We start from the raw sequence: 21,330 nt of genomic DNA on the forward strand, positions 1-21,330 counted from the left end.
AAATTAATAGCCTAAAGATACAGAAATAAAATGAAATGATGGCTTATTCAAGGCAGGGCCATGCCTGTAAATAATGCCACTGATACACTTCCATGGGAACTCACCATTCCTGCAATGCACTTCTTTGGTTGCATTCACAATTTGTGGAAACACAACTAAAAAATTAAATTGGAAACTGTTAATCAAATTTTAAAAAATACATATTCAACAATCTCAAACACAGCATAATTTAATGAAGCATTTTTATTATTTAACTCTAGTACATTAGAAAGTACTTCTAAGTTAAACTGAAACCCAGGTTAAACATAAGTTGTTATCTGGTTCATACCTCAAAAAGAATGATTATTTCAAATAGGAAAACATTAAGGGAGAAATACAGTCTAAATGTCATTTGCTGACTCAAGGTGCTCTCTCACAATTCTTTCCAGTTATTATAGAATCCTGGGGCTATAATTTCCCAAATTATTAGAATGAGAGAGATTTTATCCAGCCAGTTCAACTGATACCTACTCTAAGTTTCTGAATTCAACCTAAACATCTATCTAAAATACTTCTTAATAAATATCTATGGTACAAATGAGTGAATAACAACACCGAGTGCTTAAACTATTTGTTTTAAAGGGCAAATAATGGTGGGAGAGAGTAAGACAGACTATCAGTTCATCATCAGTTCTCCACTGGGCCTGCTGATTCATTCTAATGAAGCAGCCATCCCCAAACTTTAGTGTGCTCAGAATCATCTGAAGGACTTGTTAAAGTACAGAATCCAGGGCATCACACCCAGAGATTCTGACTCAGTAGATCTGAATTTTACGCTTCCCAGGTGATATTGATGCTGCTAGTCTGGGGACCAAGCACTCACAACAATTGATTTAAACCTTGACTTTTTAAAAATCGTATGTTTTTTTCTTAAAATTACAAATATTTTCTTTCCTTGCAATGAAAGTTAAGGTATTCTTTAGAAAAAAAATGGAAAATACAACAAAATCAAAGGAAGAAAAATTAGAAATTATAGGTAAAATACAAGAGGTGAAACCAAAATCACCATTAATTTTCCTCGAGGCTCATGATGCCTGTAGCCAATTGTTCCACTTAACAATGTACCAAAAACATCTTTCATGTCATCAGTATCATTTCACAATATTAGAATGTCTTTATAGTGTTTTATTGGGTAACTATAGCTTATTTTATTTATCTTTCCACTACCATTGCAATAGAGATGGCTTCTATTTTTCATCTATTAATAAATTTGTAATAAAATGTTGTTTACAATTTAAATTATTTTCTTAAAATTAGTATTCAGAAGTGATATTTCTGGTCTACAAAAATAACTTTAAAGCTTTTCTTGTGTGTTGTTAAATGACCCTTTATGAAAGGTTCAAATTCATACATCTACCAGCAACATGAGAGTACTTACTTTTCTACACTCTCCCCAGCTCTAATATTTTTAAGAAGAAAAACATCTCCGAATATAAGGGAAGCAGCACTTCCTTGTTTAATTTTCACTTTGATTGCTAATAAAGCTAAACAATTTTATATGTTTTTTTTTTGTCCATGCGATACTAATTTTCATACTGAATTAAGCGGGATTATCCATTTACCTTTTTTATGTTCAGTTGCATCAAATGGCACTTGTGGTTTTTCAAACTTCTCATCTTCTGCAAAGGAATTCCTACAAATGCAATGCCAAAGAACTTGATCAATGAAAAGAACAAAATTCACAGAAATTATATCTAACAAACTTTTTTTTCTGTGTGGGCCCAATTATTTTGCTGAGCACTAAGAAACACTTTCTGGATTTCATTCCTCAAAACTGGCAATCTTGCCACAAGTGAGGTGGGTGGAAATCTCATCATCTCTAATCAGCAGGAGCACATTTGAAGAAAACCAGGGCAAAAAGTCAGTCTGCAGTCCAAAAGTAAGCAATCTCTGATAGCCAGGGCCCAACAGGACTGATTCAGGAATACACATCCTTATTGGAATCCGTTTGGCTGAAGTAACAGCCTTGAAACAAGAAGCCTTGGAAACTCTGAGGCACAGACTGAAAAAAAAAAGTATATAATCTATGAAGTGCAAGTGCACCACACAGATAAGCTTGCCAAGGCTTCCATCCTTAAACTCTGATCAACGAATGGTAGAGAATGGTAAGGGTTAGTTATATCTGGATGTGTTTGCATCATTTTTGTGTTGTATAAGTAAATGCTTGGCCAGATTGCTCCCTAAATTCTCAATTTGGGGGGACAAAATAATCTAAATTATTGCTGGTCCTGATAATAAAGAAAAGTGGGTGAGATATGACTTGATTTCCCTGTGCTTTGTTGTGAATCTCTGTTTCTACTCCAACAAAATAGAGATAACAATACTGGCCTAACTTCACAGAGATGCAATTAGAATTAAGTCAAATGTTCTGTACTGAATTACATTTTATAAATATTTGTCATCCCAGATATGTGCTGGGCACTGTGGTAGAGAAGAGATGGATAAGCCACACTCAATTCCTTCAAAATATAAACATCAGAAAATTAAGAAGAATCAAGAAATTAAAAATATTGCTAATGTGATAATGTTATTATAGTTTTATATATATATGTGAAGTATATATATATATATATATATATATATATATATGAAGTAATTAAGTATAAAAATAATGATGTTTAGGACTTACTTTAAAATACAGTTGACCCTTGAGCAACATGGGGGGTAGGGGTACAAGTCCCAGAGCAGTAAAAAAATCCACATATAATTTTTGACTCACTCAAAACTTAACTACAGTTGGCCTTTTGCAACCAAGGATTCAACCAACCACAATTGAAAATAACATTTTGATCTGCAGTTGGGAATCTGTGCTTGGGAATGTGAAATACTGTTTTCAACCTGTAGTTAGTTGAATCTAGAGATGCAAAATCCAAGGATACTAACAGCGGAATGTATTTATTGAAAAATACCCACTATAAGTGGACCTGCACAGTTCAAACCAGTGTTGTTCACAGGTCAACTGTACTGCCCTCCCACAAAGGAATGAAAAAACAGATAAAGCAAGCATGGAGTGAAATGTATTTAATTGAAAATCTCTGAATTCATATGAAGCAAAAACTCCAGCTGAAGCTCATCAAAGATACAACCCTGAAATGCGTGTAAACTAAAGTTTGGAAATGTTATTGTCTTAATGGAATGAGGTGCTTTAGAATATTAAGGCAACCTACAGTGGTTTCTCATTTAATTTTGTGACTAAATTGTTTTGAAAATATGAGTTTCAATGGAAAGCACATGAATAAAGTGCACTTGCAACTTTATTTCCAGCAAAGTCAAAATTAGCAGAGTGCACCTTCTGTTCAGATTTACTCCTATACTAATTTTGTTCAGACCTTTGCACTCTGTGCTTGGGATACACACATTACTGTCACCTTTTCTAACTGTTGCTTTTCAAACTATCTCTTCTCACCTTGTTGTTATAAGCAGGTGATTTGTATTTAAAAGAAAGTAGGAAGTCATGAAACCCCATAGGTAATATAGGTATGTAAAATTGGCTTTTTCTGTAGGAAAAAAAACAGACCCTGAAGTTGACCATTGTGAAACAAGAGCATTGATGAATGACTACACCTGCCCTCCCTGTCCTGGCTGCCTGATGTACTGGAATAAAGCACTGGACCATGGATGTGAAGGTCACCTCTGTTTCTACACATTAGCTGTGTGGCTCAGGTAAATGACTCACCTTCTCAGGACCTTAGTTTCTTCATCTAGAAAATGTGTACGATATGCTTCCTTCTTGTAATACAGCACAGATGATAATTTATACTCACAGGTAAATTTGAATATAATTAGAAATGAGTATTCTTTCTTAAAATGTTCTAAAAGCAATTTACTAATTGCTTCCTGATAAAGATCAAAAGCTTACTTCTTTCAGTGTTAACTTCTATAAATCTGTCAATTGTATCATGCTCTTCCTATAATAAACGAAAATATTTTCCCCAGTGTTTATGTTAAAGTGAATTTAGGACAATATAGCAACATGAAAAAGAAAGCATGCTAATGTTTTCTACCTACCTGTACTGCAGCACACCACATACCACGCAGCACCTGCAGGTTATCTTAGGTAATCCTTCTGGAGTAATACGTGGTAGGTAGTACAATCCATATTTTACACATGTGGAAACTGAATCTCAGATGGGTCAGGACTTTACCTGCTATAATTAATAAACTCCAAAATTTGGATTTTTTTAATCCCAGCCTGATTAAAAAATGTCTTGACCTTTTGCTAACTACACTCAACACTGAGCATCAGTAAATTCCCTTATTGTAAGGTAATCAGTTAGGGTTAGGCTTAGGGGTAAATTCAATATTCTGAATTTAAGGCAACTTAATTGGTTTGCAACATATGTGGAGCTTGAAAAAAACCCACTTTTGAGGGAAACAACCTTTCCAAAGTTTGCATATTTCAAGGGATCTTAAAGTTAAAAAATCAAACAAACAAAGAGTACTTAAATAGTTTCCCTGGTAAATCAAGGCTGATCTTCCCCAGTCAATTATGGCAAATAAGACAGTTTTGGGTTATTTCAGTGAGTGCAAGAAACAAACAAAGGGGCATTAAAAATACTGTTTAAAACTTGATTTTCAAACAAGAAAAAAACCTTCTCTCAGGCCTACTACTTACTTCCAAGTATTGGAGGAATAGGCCAATTTCATAAAGTTGCTACAGTTTAAGTGATTTGTTATCCTGAGAGATGCCTTAAGAATTCATCAAACGTATAATTATTGGTATTTTTGAAATAGGAAAAAAATTTTCTTACAGAATTGCTTTCACTAGCTCCTGAGGCAGAAGGAAATGAAGTCCAAGTTCACTGAAGTCATTCCTGAGGGTGACTGCCAGAGACATAAGATTATCATGGCCTTTGTCTTTCACCTCCCTAGAAAGGTTAGGTTTCCTTCTGTTTTCCTAGCCATAGACAAGTCAAATATTCTCTTAATTCTATTACATAAAAGAGAAGTAGGCTCAGCTAAGGCTGCGGGCACTGCCCTTTTCACCAGCTGCAGGAGGTATTAACATGTTCACCTGGCCCACCTGCCCCCTCATTCCGTCATTAGAATGAAAATGGAGATGGGAGGCCAAGAAACTTTTCTCCCAGCCCCATGCTTCCCTCTGAGGTTCTACCTTCTAAATGTTTTTTTCTAATATTGTAGCAGGGACAGACATTTCTATAAATTGGCATAAATTTTGCCCAAAGTAAAGTCATGCCTCAAAAAAACCCCTCTAAATAAATGCTTACACTAATGGTTTATAAAATGAATCTCACCTAATTCTTTCTGTCTCATGTTCCCATAATTCAAGGATATGTATTACTAAATAAAATTTGTTTGAAACTTTTAACTTTAAACATTACTTTTGAGTGGGTCAGATCTGGTTGATTTGAAAAACTGTTGGATATATTTTTGTTACAGTGTTTGAAGACCACTAGAATCATTATGGTTTTGGTGATTTAAAGAAGCTTATTTTTCAGAGCATGAATTTTGGGGCACACTTGTTTTTGTTGCTTTCTGTAATGTAGGCAAATCTTTCTGAAATCAATCTTCAGACTAGAGATTTTTTTGGACTGCACAATTCAAATTTGTGGCTATCTTACCATTCCAATGCATGTAGCTGTGCCTCTTTATTCAGGAGCTGAAATTGATCAAACACATTTAAAAGAGACGAGTATCGAATCCAGACTGAGCCAGATTTTCCCATGGGGTTTGCCATATCATAAAATTCACGTATCAAAGATTGAATCCCAGGAGAAGTTGATGGGACAAGCTGAGAAGAAATATTCAAAGACAGAATATCAGAATAAATGGTAGATAATAGATTAAAATGTAGTAGTACCAAGAAACTAATTTATAGTCATATTTATTTATATATTTTTAAAATCAAATATGTATTAAAAATCAATTTTCAGTACCAGAACTTTTCTGTGCAGTCATGAAGGTAGATGTTACTTTTACTAAAGTACTATTTTTTTTGATGATCATATTTCCAAATGGGGAGAGTTTTTATTCTCTTTTCACTTAATGTAAATATACGTCTTCTTCCTTAACATACCAGAAAACAGCTGAATAACAGAAGGAGTCAGGCAGCAGGAAGAAAGAGGAGGAGCCCTCTTGTGTTGCAAGTGAGTTATATCCAAGTGAGAGATATTAATCCTACCAAAAAATATCTATAGGTCCCCCTTTCAACTCTCAGTCAGTAAACTGGGGCGTGCCTTCTCTCCTGCAGAATAATTCTTCAATTCTTCCTCACATTGTGCCAAGAGATGTTCCCAACATTCACAGTATCTGAAATGATGAATTCCTGAAGAATGAGGCCAGGTCTCTTTGACTATCTTTGTATATATGAAGCCAAACTGCCATGAATGTAATACTATATTTCAAATAATAAAATGATAATCCATTCATTTAATTATCTTTGGGGCAATAAGCTTACTTTGAACCCTCCAACACATGGCACTAAATTATAAAAACAAGTGTCAAATGTTCCTTAATTAACTTAGTAAATTGGTTATAAGTCATACAAGTAGCACAGCACACATAATTTTTTAATAGTAAGAAACAAATATTTGATCCAAACACATTAATAATAAACAGTGGATTTTTAAGTGCTACATTAAAATGTTTTGGATAAACAAATCTGAAGTGAAAAAATACAACTTCATTGTATTCTATCTATAAAAGTGGCAAAACTAGAAACACAGCACATATGTGTATAAATTACCCTTTGCTATTAATCAATAAATTAACAGTACCAAAGAAAATACATGGAAAAGAAAACAATGCTATATTTGAGGCTGAAAACAATAAAAATTATTATAATTATTTACATTTTCTTTCTTTCTTCACATTTTCTTAGTTTGCTGTGAATTACAACAAATTCAGATGTAGGTAATTTTCTTAAATATTGTTGTTCTACTCAATAGTATTTGACTCTACTTAACAAAAAGGGCACAATAAGCAGGAAGAAATTTTGGCCACAATTTGTAAATATTTCAAAGCCAAGAGAAAAACTTGTTTAGAAAAATTTGGATATTTTTCTTTTAAAAACTGTCAAATCTGCCCTGATTGGGTGGCTCAGTCGTTGGAGCATCATCCCTTACACCTGAAGGTTGCAGATTCTATCCCTAATCAGGGCAGATACTCAGGTTTCGGGCTGGATCCTCAAGGTCCAGGCACCTAGAGGGGGGTAACCAATCAATGTTTCTCTCTCACATTGACGTTTCTCTCTCTCCCCCTTTCTCTCTAAAATCAATGACTATATCCTCAGGTGAAGATTAAAAAGAAAAAAAAGCCATATCCTGGCAGCTATACTAACCTCATATTCTTTTCCTTTCATAAGTCACATTATTTGCAAACGCTTAAAGAATATGGATTCTGCTTACCTTAATATTTAGATAATCTGAAAAGAGGAAAGGATCTTACAAAAATTTCTGTCTCTTAAAGAAGTAGCTTCATCTAAGTTGAAGTCAAATTAAGTAAGTTATGGCTGATCTACTATATCAATAATCAAAAGGAATCAAATGTCACTTTTGTTTTACCAGTTGGAATTGTCCCAAATTCCTAAGTTCCTTTAGGAAAGTCATAATTGAGTTAATATCCTCTAAAGTTAGGCATCGATTTAGTTCCTTTTCATAGTTTTCATCCTATAATAGGAGAGGAAATAGAAAAACAACTCTTAAACAATTGCTACAGCCCAGTTGCCTCCCACTTCATAATCCAATAAAATTTTGAGCTCTATAAATAAGCAGCTGAGCTAATTAATGCTAAATAAAACACAGTAACTGCAACCTGTAACAATGGCGTCTGAATATGAGAACTTCTCATTTCACAGAAAGAACATGAATGAAATTGCTCAGTAGTGCTTTGCTAGGAAGGCCGGGGAGATGAGCCCAGAAGGTTGGAATGTGTCTGACAGTTTGGGAAAGCAGAAAGCATCTCCTTAGCCTTCAGGTACTGGAGAACGGAGTAGCAAAATATAGAGAACAACACTGCACTTATTAATCTGTACAGACATTTTGAGGCACCTAAAAACTTATGTTAACATACCATAAAAACTAATCAATGCTACTCTGGGGCTCTATACCCTAATCATTATCTAATCAAAGATGTTAACCAGGTGTCAATGCTTAGAAAAATTAGTATTATAAGCCAAGCCCCTTGATGTCGATCTAGAACACTCACTGGTATTCTAGACTGCCTCCAAAAAGTTACGGTATTCCTTTTAAAGTATTCTGTAACATATAATATATATTATTCATGATGTCCACAAAAGTTTTGCAGAAATTAGGAACTGCTTTCTTTCATTTCAACCCACAATTTTACTATAATCAGTTACATAGTTAGTGAACACAAAAATAATATTGGTACTCAGGTCAGAAAATATTAAAAGTTATAACTAGCACAAATTAATTTCAAATGAATCAAGTTTCATAACTGCACAATAATTGCACAATGAATTATCAAGTTGCTTGTAAAAATGACTTGAAAAAATATTTGTCAGTACAAAAATATGTACTTACCTTAAATATGCCTAATCTATAAAGTCTCTGAAATATCTCAGAAAATGTGGAAAGTGAAGATTCATTAGAGAAAAGAAAATTAAAAGTGTCTTTTAAAAGAAATTCTTCTGCATTTTGGTCCTCCAAACCCATATAATCATCATCTTGAAATTTTAAATGCTCATGCACCTGTGAGAAAATAAAAACACAGAAAATATTTTTCATTGACTTGCTTTTAATAAAGCAGAATCACTTTTAAGACATGATTCATTTCCCATTGGACTGTAGATCAGAACTGACATCTAGTGGTCTTTTTGGAAGTCAACAGTTTCATAAAAATGTAATATTCTTTTGAAGATACTATCTTTCATAAGAAAATTAACTAATGAATTATAAAGTCACATCAGTTTAGCTTGAAACCATTGTTGAAGAATTTGTGTTCATGGGAGATAATATATAATATTTCTAAACAATAAATTTTAAAAGAACATATCATAAACTATTAGGTGTGTGTAAAATAATAAATGACCACTAACAAATAAATTCATAAAGTTTCAAAATTCTATAAATAAATCTTTGGACTATTCAACCAAATGGACTAGAAAACCAAATGAGCCACATACAATGCAATTATTCTCCTAATATAAAAGTTTAAAAATAAGTCAACACTATATGCAATTGAATTCTGGTTGCACATAATTTTATTTTGTTTCTCTTCCTCTCTTTCCACTCCTTATCCCAAAATAAAGTTTTCTATAGACTAATTCTATCAATATTTTTCACTAATGGCTATTTCAGATTAAAAACATCTTGGAGGAAATGATCTGAATGAGTTCATTTGATTTGAGTGGAAGTAAAAGAATCAAAGTATACAAAATCACTCTTCAATTTATACATATTTATAGTAGACAAATTATATATTCAAAATTTTCTATGGCCTTTTAAATTAATATATAGGTCAAATTTAAAGTAAATATCTATATGTAAAAAATAAGAGTTACCTTTTTATAAACCCATGTGAATAAGCTAGGTAATCTGCTAGTGTCTGTTGTCTAAATGTCTGCTTTTCTGCATTAATGCATACTTAGTTTTATGCCATATGTATTTCATAAACAGTGTTCGAACCATAGAAAATCCATGATTGTTCTATAAAAATGCACAGTAGGAAGTGGAACTCAAACCACAAATTTTCCATGTACTACTTAGTTCTCTAAACCACCATAAATATAAGTAGTGAATTTAATGAAATTTTTATTTATTGATTCATTACTACGAATGAAAGAAACACACACACATTCATATACACACGCATCCTCCAGCTAAAGGTAAATGCTCACACGAGGCCTTTGGCACACTCACCTGGAGTACTACAGGGGACCTGACACTGCCATAACCAACGTCGAAAGTTAAAAGTTGAAAACATAATCTGCACCTGAAGTAAAAACACAAGTAACAAAATTATAATCAGTTTACTAAATTTAATCTACTACTGGAATTATATTATTATTATATATTTGAAATTATATTATATATTATATGTATTATACATATTGATAGCTACTATTGTTAAATTTCAAGGTCTATAATAATTTTTAAACTGCAGTTGCCTGGATAATCTACAATTATATATAATTTAATTTTGAATTTGGAATCTGTTTTGTTTCTTACTGAAAATGCAAATATATCTAAAGTACTCATAACACATTAAAGTAAATGATAAAGTCGCTGTGGAAACCTAAACATAGAGAAAAGAACTCTCCTACTCCTACATACCAGGCATTCATTTTTTTTAAGGATTTTATTTATTTACTTTTAGAGAGACAGGAAGGGAAGGAGAAAGAGAGGGAGAGAAACATTAATATGTGGTTGCCTCTTATGCACCCATTGCTGGGGACCTGGCCTGCAACACAGGCATGTGCCCTGACTGGGAATTAAACCAGTGACCCTTTGGTTCACAAGCCCACACTCAACACACTGAGCTACACCAGCCAGGGCCCATGCTAGGGTTGTTCTTATCCACATATAAAGCATGATAAAGCTTAATTAAGTTACCACCCTTTTTTTGGCTCATGTGATTTAACATTTTCCTAGAAAACTGGCATTAAATTACACTCAAGTTAACTGAGATATGGAGAGAGGAGTTATTGAATTTTGTTAATAAAATTCTGTAAATAAAAATATGCCTAGTCAATGGTAAATATATATGATAGAAATAGCTGAACTTGAAAGGGCCTGAGATTTTATAAATCAATTTAAGGAACTGTGCTTCACTTCCTGTCACCCTTATTTACATACTAACAAACCTGTAATGTGCTCTAATGTTTTAGGATCTATAAACAAGGAAACATAAGTTTGGAAGTTTGTATTTGTATACGGATATAACATTTTCCAATAAGTAACCTACTTGTGATAATTAAGATATATGTTCACTAGCAATCAATTTTCAGAAGGTAGATTTTTAAGCTTTATTTATTTGTTTGTTTGTTTGTTTTACCTATTGAAGGCCTTTGGTCCTAGAGTTGATGGTTCACGGAATACTTCGGCTGCCAGCAGGAGTTTGCTAATTGCTTCCTTCATATTATCAAAAGCCTGAAGAGGTGAACTGGCCTTCAGGAATGTCTCAAAAAAGGTTTGCAGCTGTAAACAAAGCAAAGAATTCACATGTTCAAACATCTCCCTTTGTCTTTCTATCATTTCCAACGTGACCAGTTTGAAGAATTCCTCCAGGTTATCTCTGTCACAACTTAAAAAAAGACTCCTAAATGGAAAAGTTTGATAATCTAAGACATGCATAGTATATATAATACATAAAAAGAGTATATAATAGTCTGCAACTATGTAATGCATACAGGGGTGAACATAAAGTTGGTTAACAAAAATAATACTAAATAATTCAATAATGAGTAAATACTAATCTAAGAATAAACTGTTTCATGTGCTCACACTGTAAACCTACTTCTGCCAACCTGTTTATCTCATATACATAACATGTAATATATATAAATACATATATTTTTAAAATATAAGCCTTTCAACTGAATATGGGGTGCCACTCCATCTTCTAATTTCTTTTTAAAGAGGCATGTAAAAATGTTTATAGTATAAAGAATATGTAGATATGACAATCAGTATAAAAAAGATATCAAGTAATAATTATGTTAAGGAGTTACAGCATATGTTCCCCTTTTCTTTTTCCTGTTTCCTTAAGTCTTTTTTTTATTTTTTTTAAATTTATTTAATTATTTTTCAAGTACAGTATTCTGTCTATTATTCCCATCCCATCCCCCCGTGCTCCCCCCTCCTTCCCATTTCCACCCTTCTCAGTTGTTGTCCATGTATCCTTTATATATGTTCCTCTAAATCCCTCCCCCATGTCCCCTGAAATTCCTTTCCCTCTGGTCACTGTCAGCCTGTTCTTTATTTCAGTGTCTTTGGTTGTATTTTGCTTGCTTGTTTGTCTTGTTGTTTAGCTTCCTGTTAAAGGTGAGATCATATGGTATTTGTCCTTCAACACCTGGCTTATTTCACTCAGCAAAATGCTTTCTAGTTCCATCCAGGCTGTTGCAAAAGGTAGGAGCTCCTTCTTTCTTTCTGCTGCATAGAATTCCATTGTGTATAATAGCTTAGAAATATGTACTCCATTTTCCCCCTCTTTTTATGGAATCATGGAGAAAAAAGCACAAGTGTAACAGGCCTGTGATCAGAATGCCCACGTTTAATTTGCTACTCTACTAACCAGGTGACTTTGGAGTTTTGCAACTCAATTCTCCAAATTGTTGTGGCTTCTTTAAAATGAGTTGATACCTACCAACAAGAGTGTTGTGCAACAACATTAAGAGGGTGATGGCAGAGGAGTAAATGGAAACTACAGTAACCTCCTCTGAGGACCAATCTGGATTTACAACAAAATTGTAGAGAAATCACCTTGAATAACCAATAGACACTAGCTGGAGAGAAGACTTATAACCAAAGACAGACTGAAGAAATCACTTCACCACAAGACTGGTAAGCAGTGGAGGAGGCACAAGAGGGCTGGCTGGGCTTCCATGGGCAACAGCTGAAGGTCCAAAGGAAACTTTCAGCAGCTGGGGGATTCCCCCTGAGAAGTGTGGGGTCTAAACCCCAACCTGGGCTCCCCAGTCTACAGCACCACAGCTGGAAATGAAACCAGATAACATCCAGCTGTGAAAAGCAGCAGGGTTTCTGGCTGCCAGGGTGAGATGATTGGAGATGCAGAGAGCCTCTTAAGGGACCAACACATAAAATTTCACTTGTAGCCACTTAACCTGAGCTCTGGCAGAGGGACGACAGAGTGGACTAGAGATGCTCGAGAGGGGTCTGAGGTTGGTGGTTCTGGGGTGAGAACTGCAGGAACAGCCACCAGGATCCCTATGCTAAGACATCATCCATGATGTAAAACCCATCTTTCTCAGGCAGAGCACTCCCTTCCAGATGACATCAGTGTGAGGGGACAAATAGCCCCACCCGCAAGAGTTTAAGCTGGGCTGCTGATTACAGCTTGATTAAATGAACAAACTGCTCAATTTAACAACTAAGGCAGAAAATACAAAGAAGTAGCCAAAATGGGAAGACAAAGAAACAGACCTCAAATAAAAGAACAAGAGAATAATCCAGGAGAACTAGATGAAATGGAGGCAGCAATTTATCGGACAGAGAGATTAGAGTAATGTTCATAAAGATACTCAATGGCATGAAAAAATGACACAGAAACCAAAAAGGGAGGGGGTACAGTCAGAAATAACAAAAACAATATCTAAAATAAATAATACACTGGAAGGAATAAATAGAGGGTTAGGTGAAGCAGATGATCAAGTCAGTGGTTTGGAAGACAAGGTAGAAAAAAACACCCAAGCAGAGAAGCAGAAAGAAAAAATAATTTTAAAAAAATAAGGAGAGCTAAAGCAACATTTTGGACAATATGAAATGTAACACCATTCATATCATGGGAATACCAGAAGGAGAAGAGAATAAGCAAGGGGAATGAGTAACTATGTGAAGAAATAATGACTTCCCTAATCTGTTGAAGGGAAAATGACACACAAGACCAGGAATCTCAGAGGCTTTCAAACAAGTTGGACCCCCAAAAAGGCCTACATTTAGACATACCGTAATTAAAATGACAATGCTAAAAGACAAGGAGAGAATCCTAAAAGCTGCAAGAGAAAACCAGGTAGTTACCTACAAGGGAGCACCAATTAGACTGGCTATCTGATTCCTCAACAGAAATATTTCAGACCTGAAGGGACTGGCATGAAATATTCAAGGTGATGAAAAGTAAGCACATACAACCAAGGCTACTTTACTCAGCAAGGCTATAATTTAAAATCAAAAGAGAAATAAGGAGCTACCCAGACAAGAAAAAGTTAAGAAGTTTGCTAAGGCCAAACCAGTACTGCAACAAATGTTAAAGGGCTTGCTTTAAGAAGAAGAAAAAGAGAAAGAAAAAAACAGGAAAACAGTCTAACGATAAAATGGCACTGCATACATATTTATCAATAATAACCTTAAATGTAAGTGTCTTAAATGCTCCATTCAAAAGATGTAGGGAAGCTGAATGGATAAGAAAACAAGACCCATAAAAATGCTGCCCCCAAAAGATCCATGTCAGATCAAAAGACACATACAGACTAAAAGTAAACAGATAGAAAAAAAATATGTCATGCAAATGGAAAGGGAAAAAAGCTGGGGTATAGCTTATATCTGGCAAAACAGACTTTAAGACCAAGGCTATAGTAAGAGACAAAGAAGGACCCAAAATAACAATAAAGGGAATGATCCAACAAAAGGATATGACCCTAGTAAACATTTATGCACCTGACATAGGAGCACCTAAATATGTGAAGCAAATCCTGAAGGACATAAAGGGAGAGATCAATACAAATACAATCATAGTTGGGGATTTTAACACCTCATTAACTTCAATGGATAGATCTTCCAGGCAGAAAATCAACAAGGAGACAGTGGCCATAAACTACCCACAAGATCAAATGGATTTAACTGATATCTTCCGAGCACGTCACCCCTAAGCAGCAGAATATACACACTTTTCCAATGCACAAAGATAGATCACATGTTAGGGCACAAAGGAAGTGTCAATAAATTTAAGGAAATTTAAATCATATTAAACATCTCTTCTGACCACAATGCTATGAAACTAGAAATCAATTACAAGAACACTGAAAAGCACACAAAGACATGGAAGCTAAATAATGTGTTATTAAACAATAAATGTGTCAACAATGAGATGAGGGAAGAAACCAAAAGATATCTTGAAACAAATGAGAATGAGGACACAACAATCCAAATCTGTGGGACACTGGGAAAGCACCCTAAGAAGGACATTCATAGCTCTACAGGCCTATCCCCCCAAAAAAACTCAGATAAACAATCTAATATCACATTTAAAGGAACTGGGAAATGAACAAAAAACAAAGCCCAAAGTGAATAGAAGGAATAAAATAATAAAGATCAGAGCAGAAATAAATGAAATAGAGTCTTAAAAAAGATACAAAAGATCAATGAATCCAGAGCTGGTTCTTTGAAAAGATAAACAAGATTGACAAACATTTAACTAGACTCATCAAGAAAAAAAGAGAGAGAACCCAAATAAATAGAATCAGAAATGGAAAAGGAGAAATAACAACTGACACCTAAGAAACATGAAGGACTCTAGGAAAAATATTATGAACAACTATATGCCAACAAACTGGACAACCTAAATGAAATGGATAATTCTTAGAAACATACAATCTTCTAAATAAGGAAAAATCAGAGAATCTGAACAGACAGATTACACCTCCTGAAATTGAAGCAGTAACTGTGACCTCCCAACAAACAAAAGCCAAGGACAGGAACAGATCCACAAGTTTTACCAGTCATTCTGAGAACTAACACATCTACTTCTCACACTATTTCATAAAACTCCCAATGAAGGAAGTCTTCCAAACAGCATTATCCTAATTTCAAAACCAGATGAAGACACTACAAAGAACCAAAATTACTGGCCTAATGAACTTAGACACTAAAATCCTCAACAAAATATTAGCAAACTGAATACTTAATTGCATCAAATAGATCATACACCATGATCCAGTGGGATTTATTCCAGGAATGCAAGTTTGGTATAGCATTCACAAATCAATAAATGTGATTCCCCATATAAACAGAATGAAAGATAAAAATCACATGATCACATCAATAGATGCAGAAAAAGCATTTGACAAATTCTAGAACCCATTTATGATCAAAACTCTCAGCAAAGTGGGAATAGAGGGAACACACCTCAACATAATAAAGGCCACATATGACTAACCCACTGCCAGCATCATGCTCAGGGGGCAGATACTACAAACATTCACCTTAAGAACCAGAACAAGAAAGGAGTGTCCACTTTCACCTTCTTATTCAACATATTACTGGAATCCTAGCCCCAATAATCAGACAATAAGGAGAACTAAAGGGCATCCAAATTGAAAAGAAAGAAATAAAACTGTAATTATTTGAAGATGACACAATACTGTACATTTAAGGTTCTCTAACCCAAAAGATACCACCAAGAAATTACTAGAATTGATAAATTCTAGATAAATTAATTCAGAAAAGTAGTAGGATACAAAATTAATAACCAGAAATCAGTTGTATTTTTCTACACCAATAATGAACTAACAGAAAGTGAAATTAAAAATACAATTCCATTCATAATTACTTCAAAACAATTTAAAAACCTAGGAATGAACCTAACCAAGGATGTAGAAGACCTGTACTCAGAAAATTATAAGACACTGAAGAAATAAATTGTTGAAGAAGATACAAATAAGTTGGAGAACATACCATGTTCATGTATAGAAAGGATTAATTTCATAAAAGTGTCCATAGTACCCAAAACAACATATAAATTTAACACAGTTCCTATCAAGATCCCAATGCTGTATTTCACAGAACTAAAACATTTCAAAAGTGTATGTGGAACCTCAGAAGGCCCCACATAGCAACAGCGATTCTGAGAAAGAAGAACAAAGTTGGAAGAATCATGCTACCTAATATCAAATTATAATATATGGCCAAGGTAATCAACACAGCATGGTACTGGCATAAAAACAAACACATAGTTCATTGGAACAGAACAGACAGCCCAGAAATAAACCCACACATTTATAGTCAATTAATTCAACAAAGTAAGCAAGCATGTACAATGGGCTAAAGATAGTTTATTCAATAAATGGTGTTGGGAAAATTCAACAGGCATGTGCAGAAAAATGAAACTAGACCACCTTCTTATACCACACAAAAGTATAAATTCAAAATGGATTGAAGACTTAAATGTTAGATGTGAAACCATAAAAATCCTAGAAGAAAACATAAGCAGCAAAATTTCAGGCATTGCTCATAGCAATTTTTATCAGATATATCTCCCCAGGCAAGGGAAATAAAAGAAAAAAATAAACAAATGAGACTATAACTAACTAAAATATTTTTGCACAGCAAAGAAAATCATCCACAAAATACAAATGCAACCAACAGAATGGGAGAACATATTCTCCAGTAGATCTGATAAGGGGTTAATATCCAAAATTAATGAAGTACTTACAAAACTCAAAAGGGCCTGAATAGACACTTCTCCAAGGAGGACATAGAAATGGACAAATGAAAAGATGCTCAATATCACTAATCATCAGAGAAATGCAAATTAAAATCACAATGAGATGCCATCTCACACCCATGAGAATGGCTATCATCAATAAATTAAAAAACAGGTGCTGGCAAGGATGTGGAGGATGTGGAGAAAGGGGAACCCTTTTGCACTGTTGGTGGGAATGCAGACTAAGGCAGTCACTCTGGAAAGCAGTACAGACATACCTCAAAAAAGTAAAAATGGATCTGTGTTTTGACCCAGCAATCCTATTTCTGGGAATATATCTGAAGGTACTCAAAACACTAATCTGAAAGAACATACTCTATGTTCATTGCAGCATTATTTACAGTTGCCAAGATATGGAAGCAGCCCAAGTATTCACCAGTAGATGAGTGAATAAAACAACTATGGGACATTTTCATGATGGAATACTACTTGGCTGTAAAAAATGAGAAAATTTTACTGTTTGTGAAAGTATGGATGGACCTGAATAATATTATGCTAAGTGAAATAAGCCAGTCAGAGAAATACAAATACTATATGATTTCATTCATATGTGCAATCTAATAAAAAATACTGAACTAACAAGGAAAATGGAGAGAGACTCATAGATGGAAAGCAGGAGGACACGTAATGGTAGGGGAGGTTAAGGGATGGAGGAGTCGAGCAAAAAGGAAAAAGGACTCATGGACATGGACAAAAGTGTGGTGATCGTAGGAGTCAGGAGGGCATGATGGGACTAAATGATAACAGAAAATACAATAAAGATTAAATTTCAAAAAAGAAACCAAATTAAAAGTATTTGAATGCCATTGTAAAGTATGAAATTCAAATCTAACCTTATTATCACCTCTCTGCTTATATCAGAACAAAAACAATTCTATCAAAGTTGTTTCTTCAGCACTGGCTGGTGTGGTTCAGTGGATTGAGTGCTGGTCTACAAAGCTAAAGGTTTGTGGTTTGATTCCTGGTCAGGGCACATACTGGGGTTTCCAGCAGTTACCCAAGTTGGGGCTGTGAGAAGCAGCCAGTGGTTGTTTCTCTTCCTTTCTTTCTCCCTCCCTTTTTCTCTCTCTAAAAATAAATAAATAAAATATTTTTAAATTTTCTTTTTCACTGCATTTTGCTATGGGAGGTCTATGACTATTAAAGACTCTAATGGAATCTCAGTGTTCTCCTAACATTTTAACCTAAGTTTTCATGTGGATAGAGACAATAGGGCAGTATTGCAAGGGGAGTGAAGCTCAGGTTTATTCCTTCTTAAAAACACTGTAGTTGGTATCACAAGTGGCTACTTTTACTTACTTAAATATTGAAACAATGAAACAAAACTACTTCAAAACTACTTCAACTGCTTAGCATCAGAGTTCAAGACAAATTTTTTAAAAGTATAAAACAAATCTCATATTAATTCATAGGCTTTAGATAAACATGCTCTTTCAAAGATGAACAAAAAATATTTTTGACATCTGAAACTAATATAAATAATATTAATGTCAACTGCAATTGAAACATTAAAAATAAATACTTTATGAAGCAACATGAAGCAAGTATTCTATTCATGTTTCAAAAGCACAGACAACATCTATCTGAACTGCTGGAGAGCGCGAAGAGAAACACTTTCGTTGCTATGATGAGGAAGGATAGATATTGGCACAAATCAACTGACAGAAATGGTAAATGTATCTTTAAAATATACAAGCGAAATTCCCCCAGAGAAACAAATACAGACTTCACAAATTTTACCAGCTTAAAAACAGAAACCTAATGAGATAAACACTTTAGGATCCTATGAACACATCATTAGCTTTGGCAATTGGGATGTTTTTCCATTTCACTAAGGAAAATGAATGCAATAATTGAATAATCAAAAGAAAACAAATTAATTCTATCACTGAAAATGTTAACATCCTTGAGTCAAAAAGGAGTAATGTTATGTTTTTCCAAATAAAATTAACTCACATATTTCACTCTGCTCACCATAATATATATACAGTTATTGATGACATTATTGTATTTGCCCATTTCAATGATTCCTGAATATCACGAAGTTCAGGTTAATAATTTCAGAAAGTTGGAAATGTTAGTGTAGCATGTAACATACATAAGATTGATTATCAGCCCTGGTTGGTGTGGTTCAGTGGATTGAGTGCCAACCTGTGAACCAAATTGTTGCTAGCTTGATTCCTAGTCAGGGCACATGCCTGGGTTGTGGGCCAGGTTCCCAGCTGGGGGTGTGTGAGAAGCAACCACACATTGATGTTTCTCTCCCTCTCTTTCTCCTTCCCTTTCTTTAAAAATAAATCAATAAATAAAATCTTTTAAAAATATCATTCTCATCATTATTTAAAAAATTTAATCAGATTATATTATCTATGGCAATAAAGTAATAAGCAAATTAATGTCTTGGGTTATATTTACTCTTCTACTGTGAAAAGGATTATTTCTTAATTTCTGACTATAAATGAGCATTGAACATGGGCTGCCGGTTCACATTCAGTTCCATTTAATTTAACCTTTGTGAGAATTCTACCACATGGGAAGCACCACGCTCTGAGCTTTGGGGGACAAGCACATAGCACAGAGGTAATGCTACAGACTCTAAAATCAAAAGTTCCAGGGGCAAAACTTTGGATCTATGTCCATTACTATTACGTGGTGAGACCTTGTGGGATTAATCACAGTATCTACTTTAAAAAGGTATTGCTAAGATTAAATAGGAGAATGGACATAAGTTACACCATCATGTGGCATGTCAATAACTTACTACAGGTTAATGCCTGTTATTAATTAAAACAAGGCCAAAGCCATTTAAAGGAAAATTCAACTACAGTGGATGTTGCATCAAGATTCTCATAATGTAACACATGATTAGAGAATCAAACTGCCTCTGGGAATTCAGATACTAGCCAAGGAAGACCATTTAAAAATTATATGTAAGCCTTTCAATAGAAATGTTTTAAAAAGAGAATGCAGAGGCCTGATGACTGAATGGGCCCCTCCAGTGATATGCCCACACAGCAGAAGTGAAAGAGCAGAACTGAAGGACCCAACAACTGGCTTTTCTCCCACCTTCCTAAGAACTCAGTCTGCTGGGAGAAGAACTAGCAGGGGCCAACAACCATGGAAGCCAGGACCAGACACAGCTGCCTTTACGAATGGAGGTGTGAAGGGAGAAGAGAAGCAGCACGTGAAAGGCTAGAGTCAAGGTGGAGCCACTTGTTGTATTTGTGTTATTTCCACTCCCAATTTTTCTTTCTGTATTTCCTTCTCTCTCATTGCATGGATTCCAATTTATTTAACCCCTCAATTCAAAGAAAGTTCCAGCTGAGTGACCTCTTCAAGTTATTTAGTATATTGGTACTAAATAAATTATTTAGTACATTTAGTAAACTACAGAAATGAAAGTAAAATCATGCAAATACTTACTAGGTATTTTTTAAATCATCAATTTTCAATAAGTCTCCTAAAGAGGGCACAATACCTCTATTAGTTTCTATAATTAATCCACTTTGGCTAAGTGAAAAACTTCTTTGAATGTCTGGTTGTGTTTTTATTACACCAATTTGTATTTCCTTGGTCAAATTATTTGAGTTCTGTGCATCTCAGTGAGTTTGGATGTAGAAATAGAGAACTATACTCAGTGATCTCATCAGACAATGTCAAATGTGAGGTTATTTGATATTAATTGCATTCAAAACTATAAGAACCTCAAAAACACATTTCACCCAGGAGCTTTCTTAACTCAAGTACGAATGCCCAAAGGAGCACCTTCACTTTCTTCGTTAATTTAAAACAGTCAAGCCATGAGTTCACATATCAAAGATATTTCTGCCTCTATGGATAAAGACTTTTTAAAGATTTTATTTATTTATCTTTAGAGGGGAAGGGAAGGAGAGAGGGAGAGAAATATCAATGTTAAGGTTGCCTCTCATGTGTCCCATGCTGGGAACTGACCTGCAACCCAGGCATGTGCCCTGACTGGGAATCAAACCGTGATCCTTTGGTTCGCAGGCCCACACTCAATCCACTGAGCTGTACCAGCCAAGGATGGATAAAGTCTTTAATCAAAGTCTTGATCAAGACTTTAATCAAGTTTTATGTAACTCAAAATCAATCATTTTGAGTTACATAAAAAGACATTATAAGATCCTA

At 34.5% G+C, this 21,330-nt stretch overlaps 1 protein-coding gene across 2 annotated transcripts in view; it reads right to left on the reverse strand.

Moving 5' to 3' along the window:
- The window catches only part of CPED1 (cadherin like and PC-esterase domain containing 1), a 286,479-nt gene that overhangs the window by 132,760 nt on the left and 132,389 nt on the right, over window positions 1–21,330 (reverse strand). For both annotated transcript variants that reach the window (XM_037056521.1, XM_037056522.1), the window contains exons 8-14: window positions 11,017–11,159; window positions 9,882–9,954; window positions 8,544–8,711; window positions 7,563–7,667; window positions 5,622–5,791; window positions 1,602–1,672; window positions 105–155 (exon numbers count right to left, since the gene is read on the reverse strand). In XM_037056521.1, coding sequence (XP_036912416.1) covers window positions 105–155; window positions 1,602–1,672; window positions 5,622–5,791; window positions 7,563–7,667; window positions 8,544–8,711; window positions 9,882–9,954; window positions 11,017–11,159 — 781 coding nt within the window. The remainder of the gene's footprint in view (window positions 1–104; window positions 156–1,601; window positions 1,673–5,621; window positions 5,792–7,562; window positions 7,668–8,543; window positions 8,712–9,881; window positions 9,955–11,016; window positions 11,160–21,330) is intronic.

This window comes from Sturnira hondurensis, unplaced genomic scaffold, assembly GCF_014824575.4.
Source record: "Sturnira hondurensis isolate 20B ecotype Veracruz unplaced genomic scaffold, ASM1482457v3 Scaffold0008992, whole genome shotgun sequence".
Lineage (NCBI taxonomy): Eukaryota > Metazoa > Chordata > Mammalia > Chiroptera > Phyllostomidae > Sturnira > Sturnira hondurensis.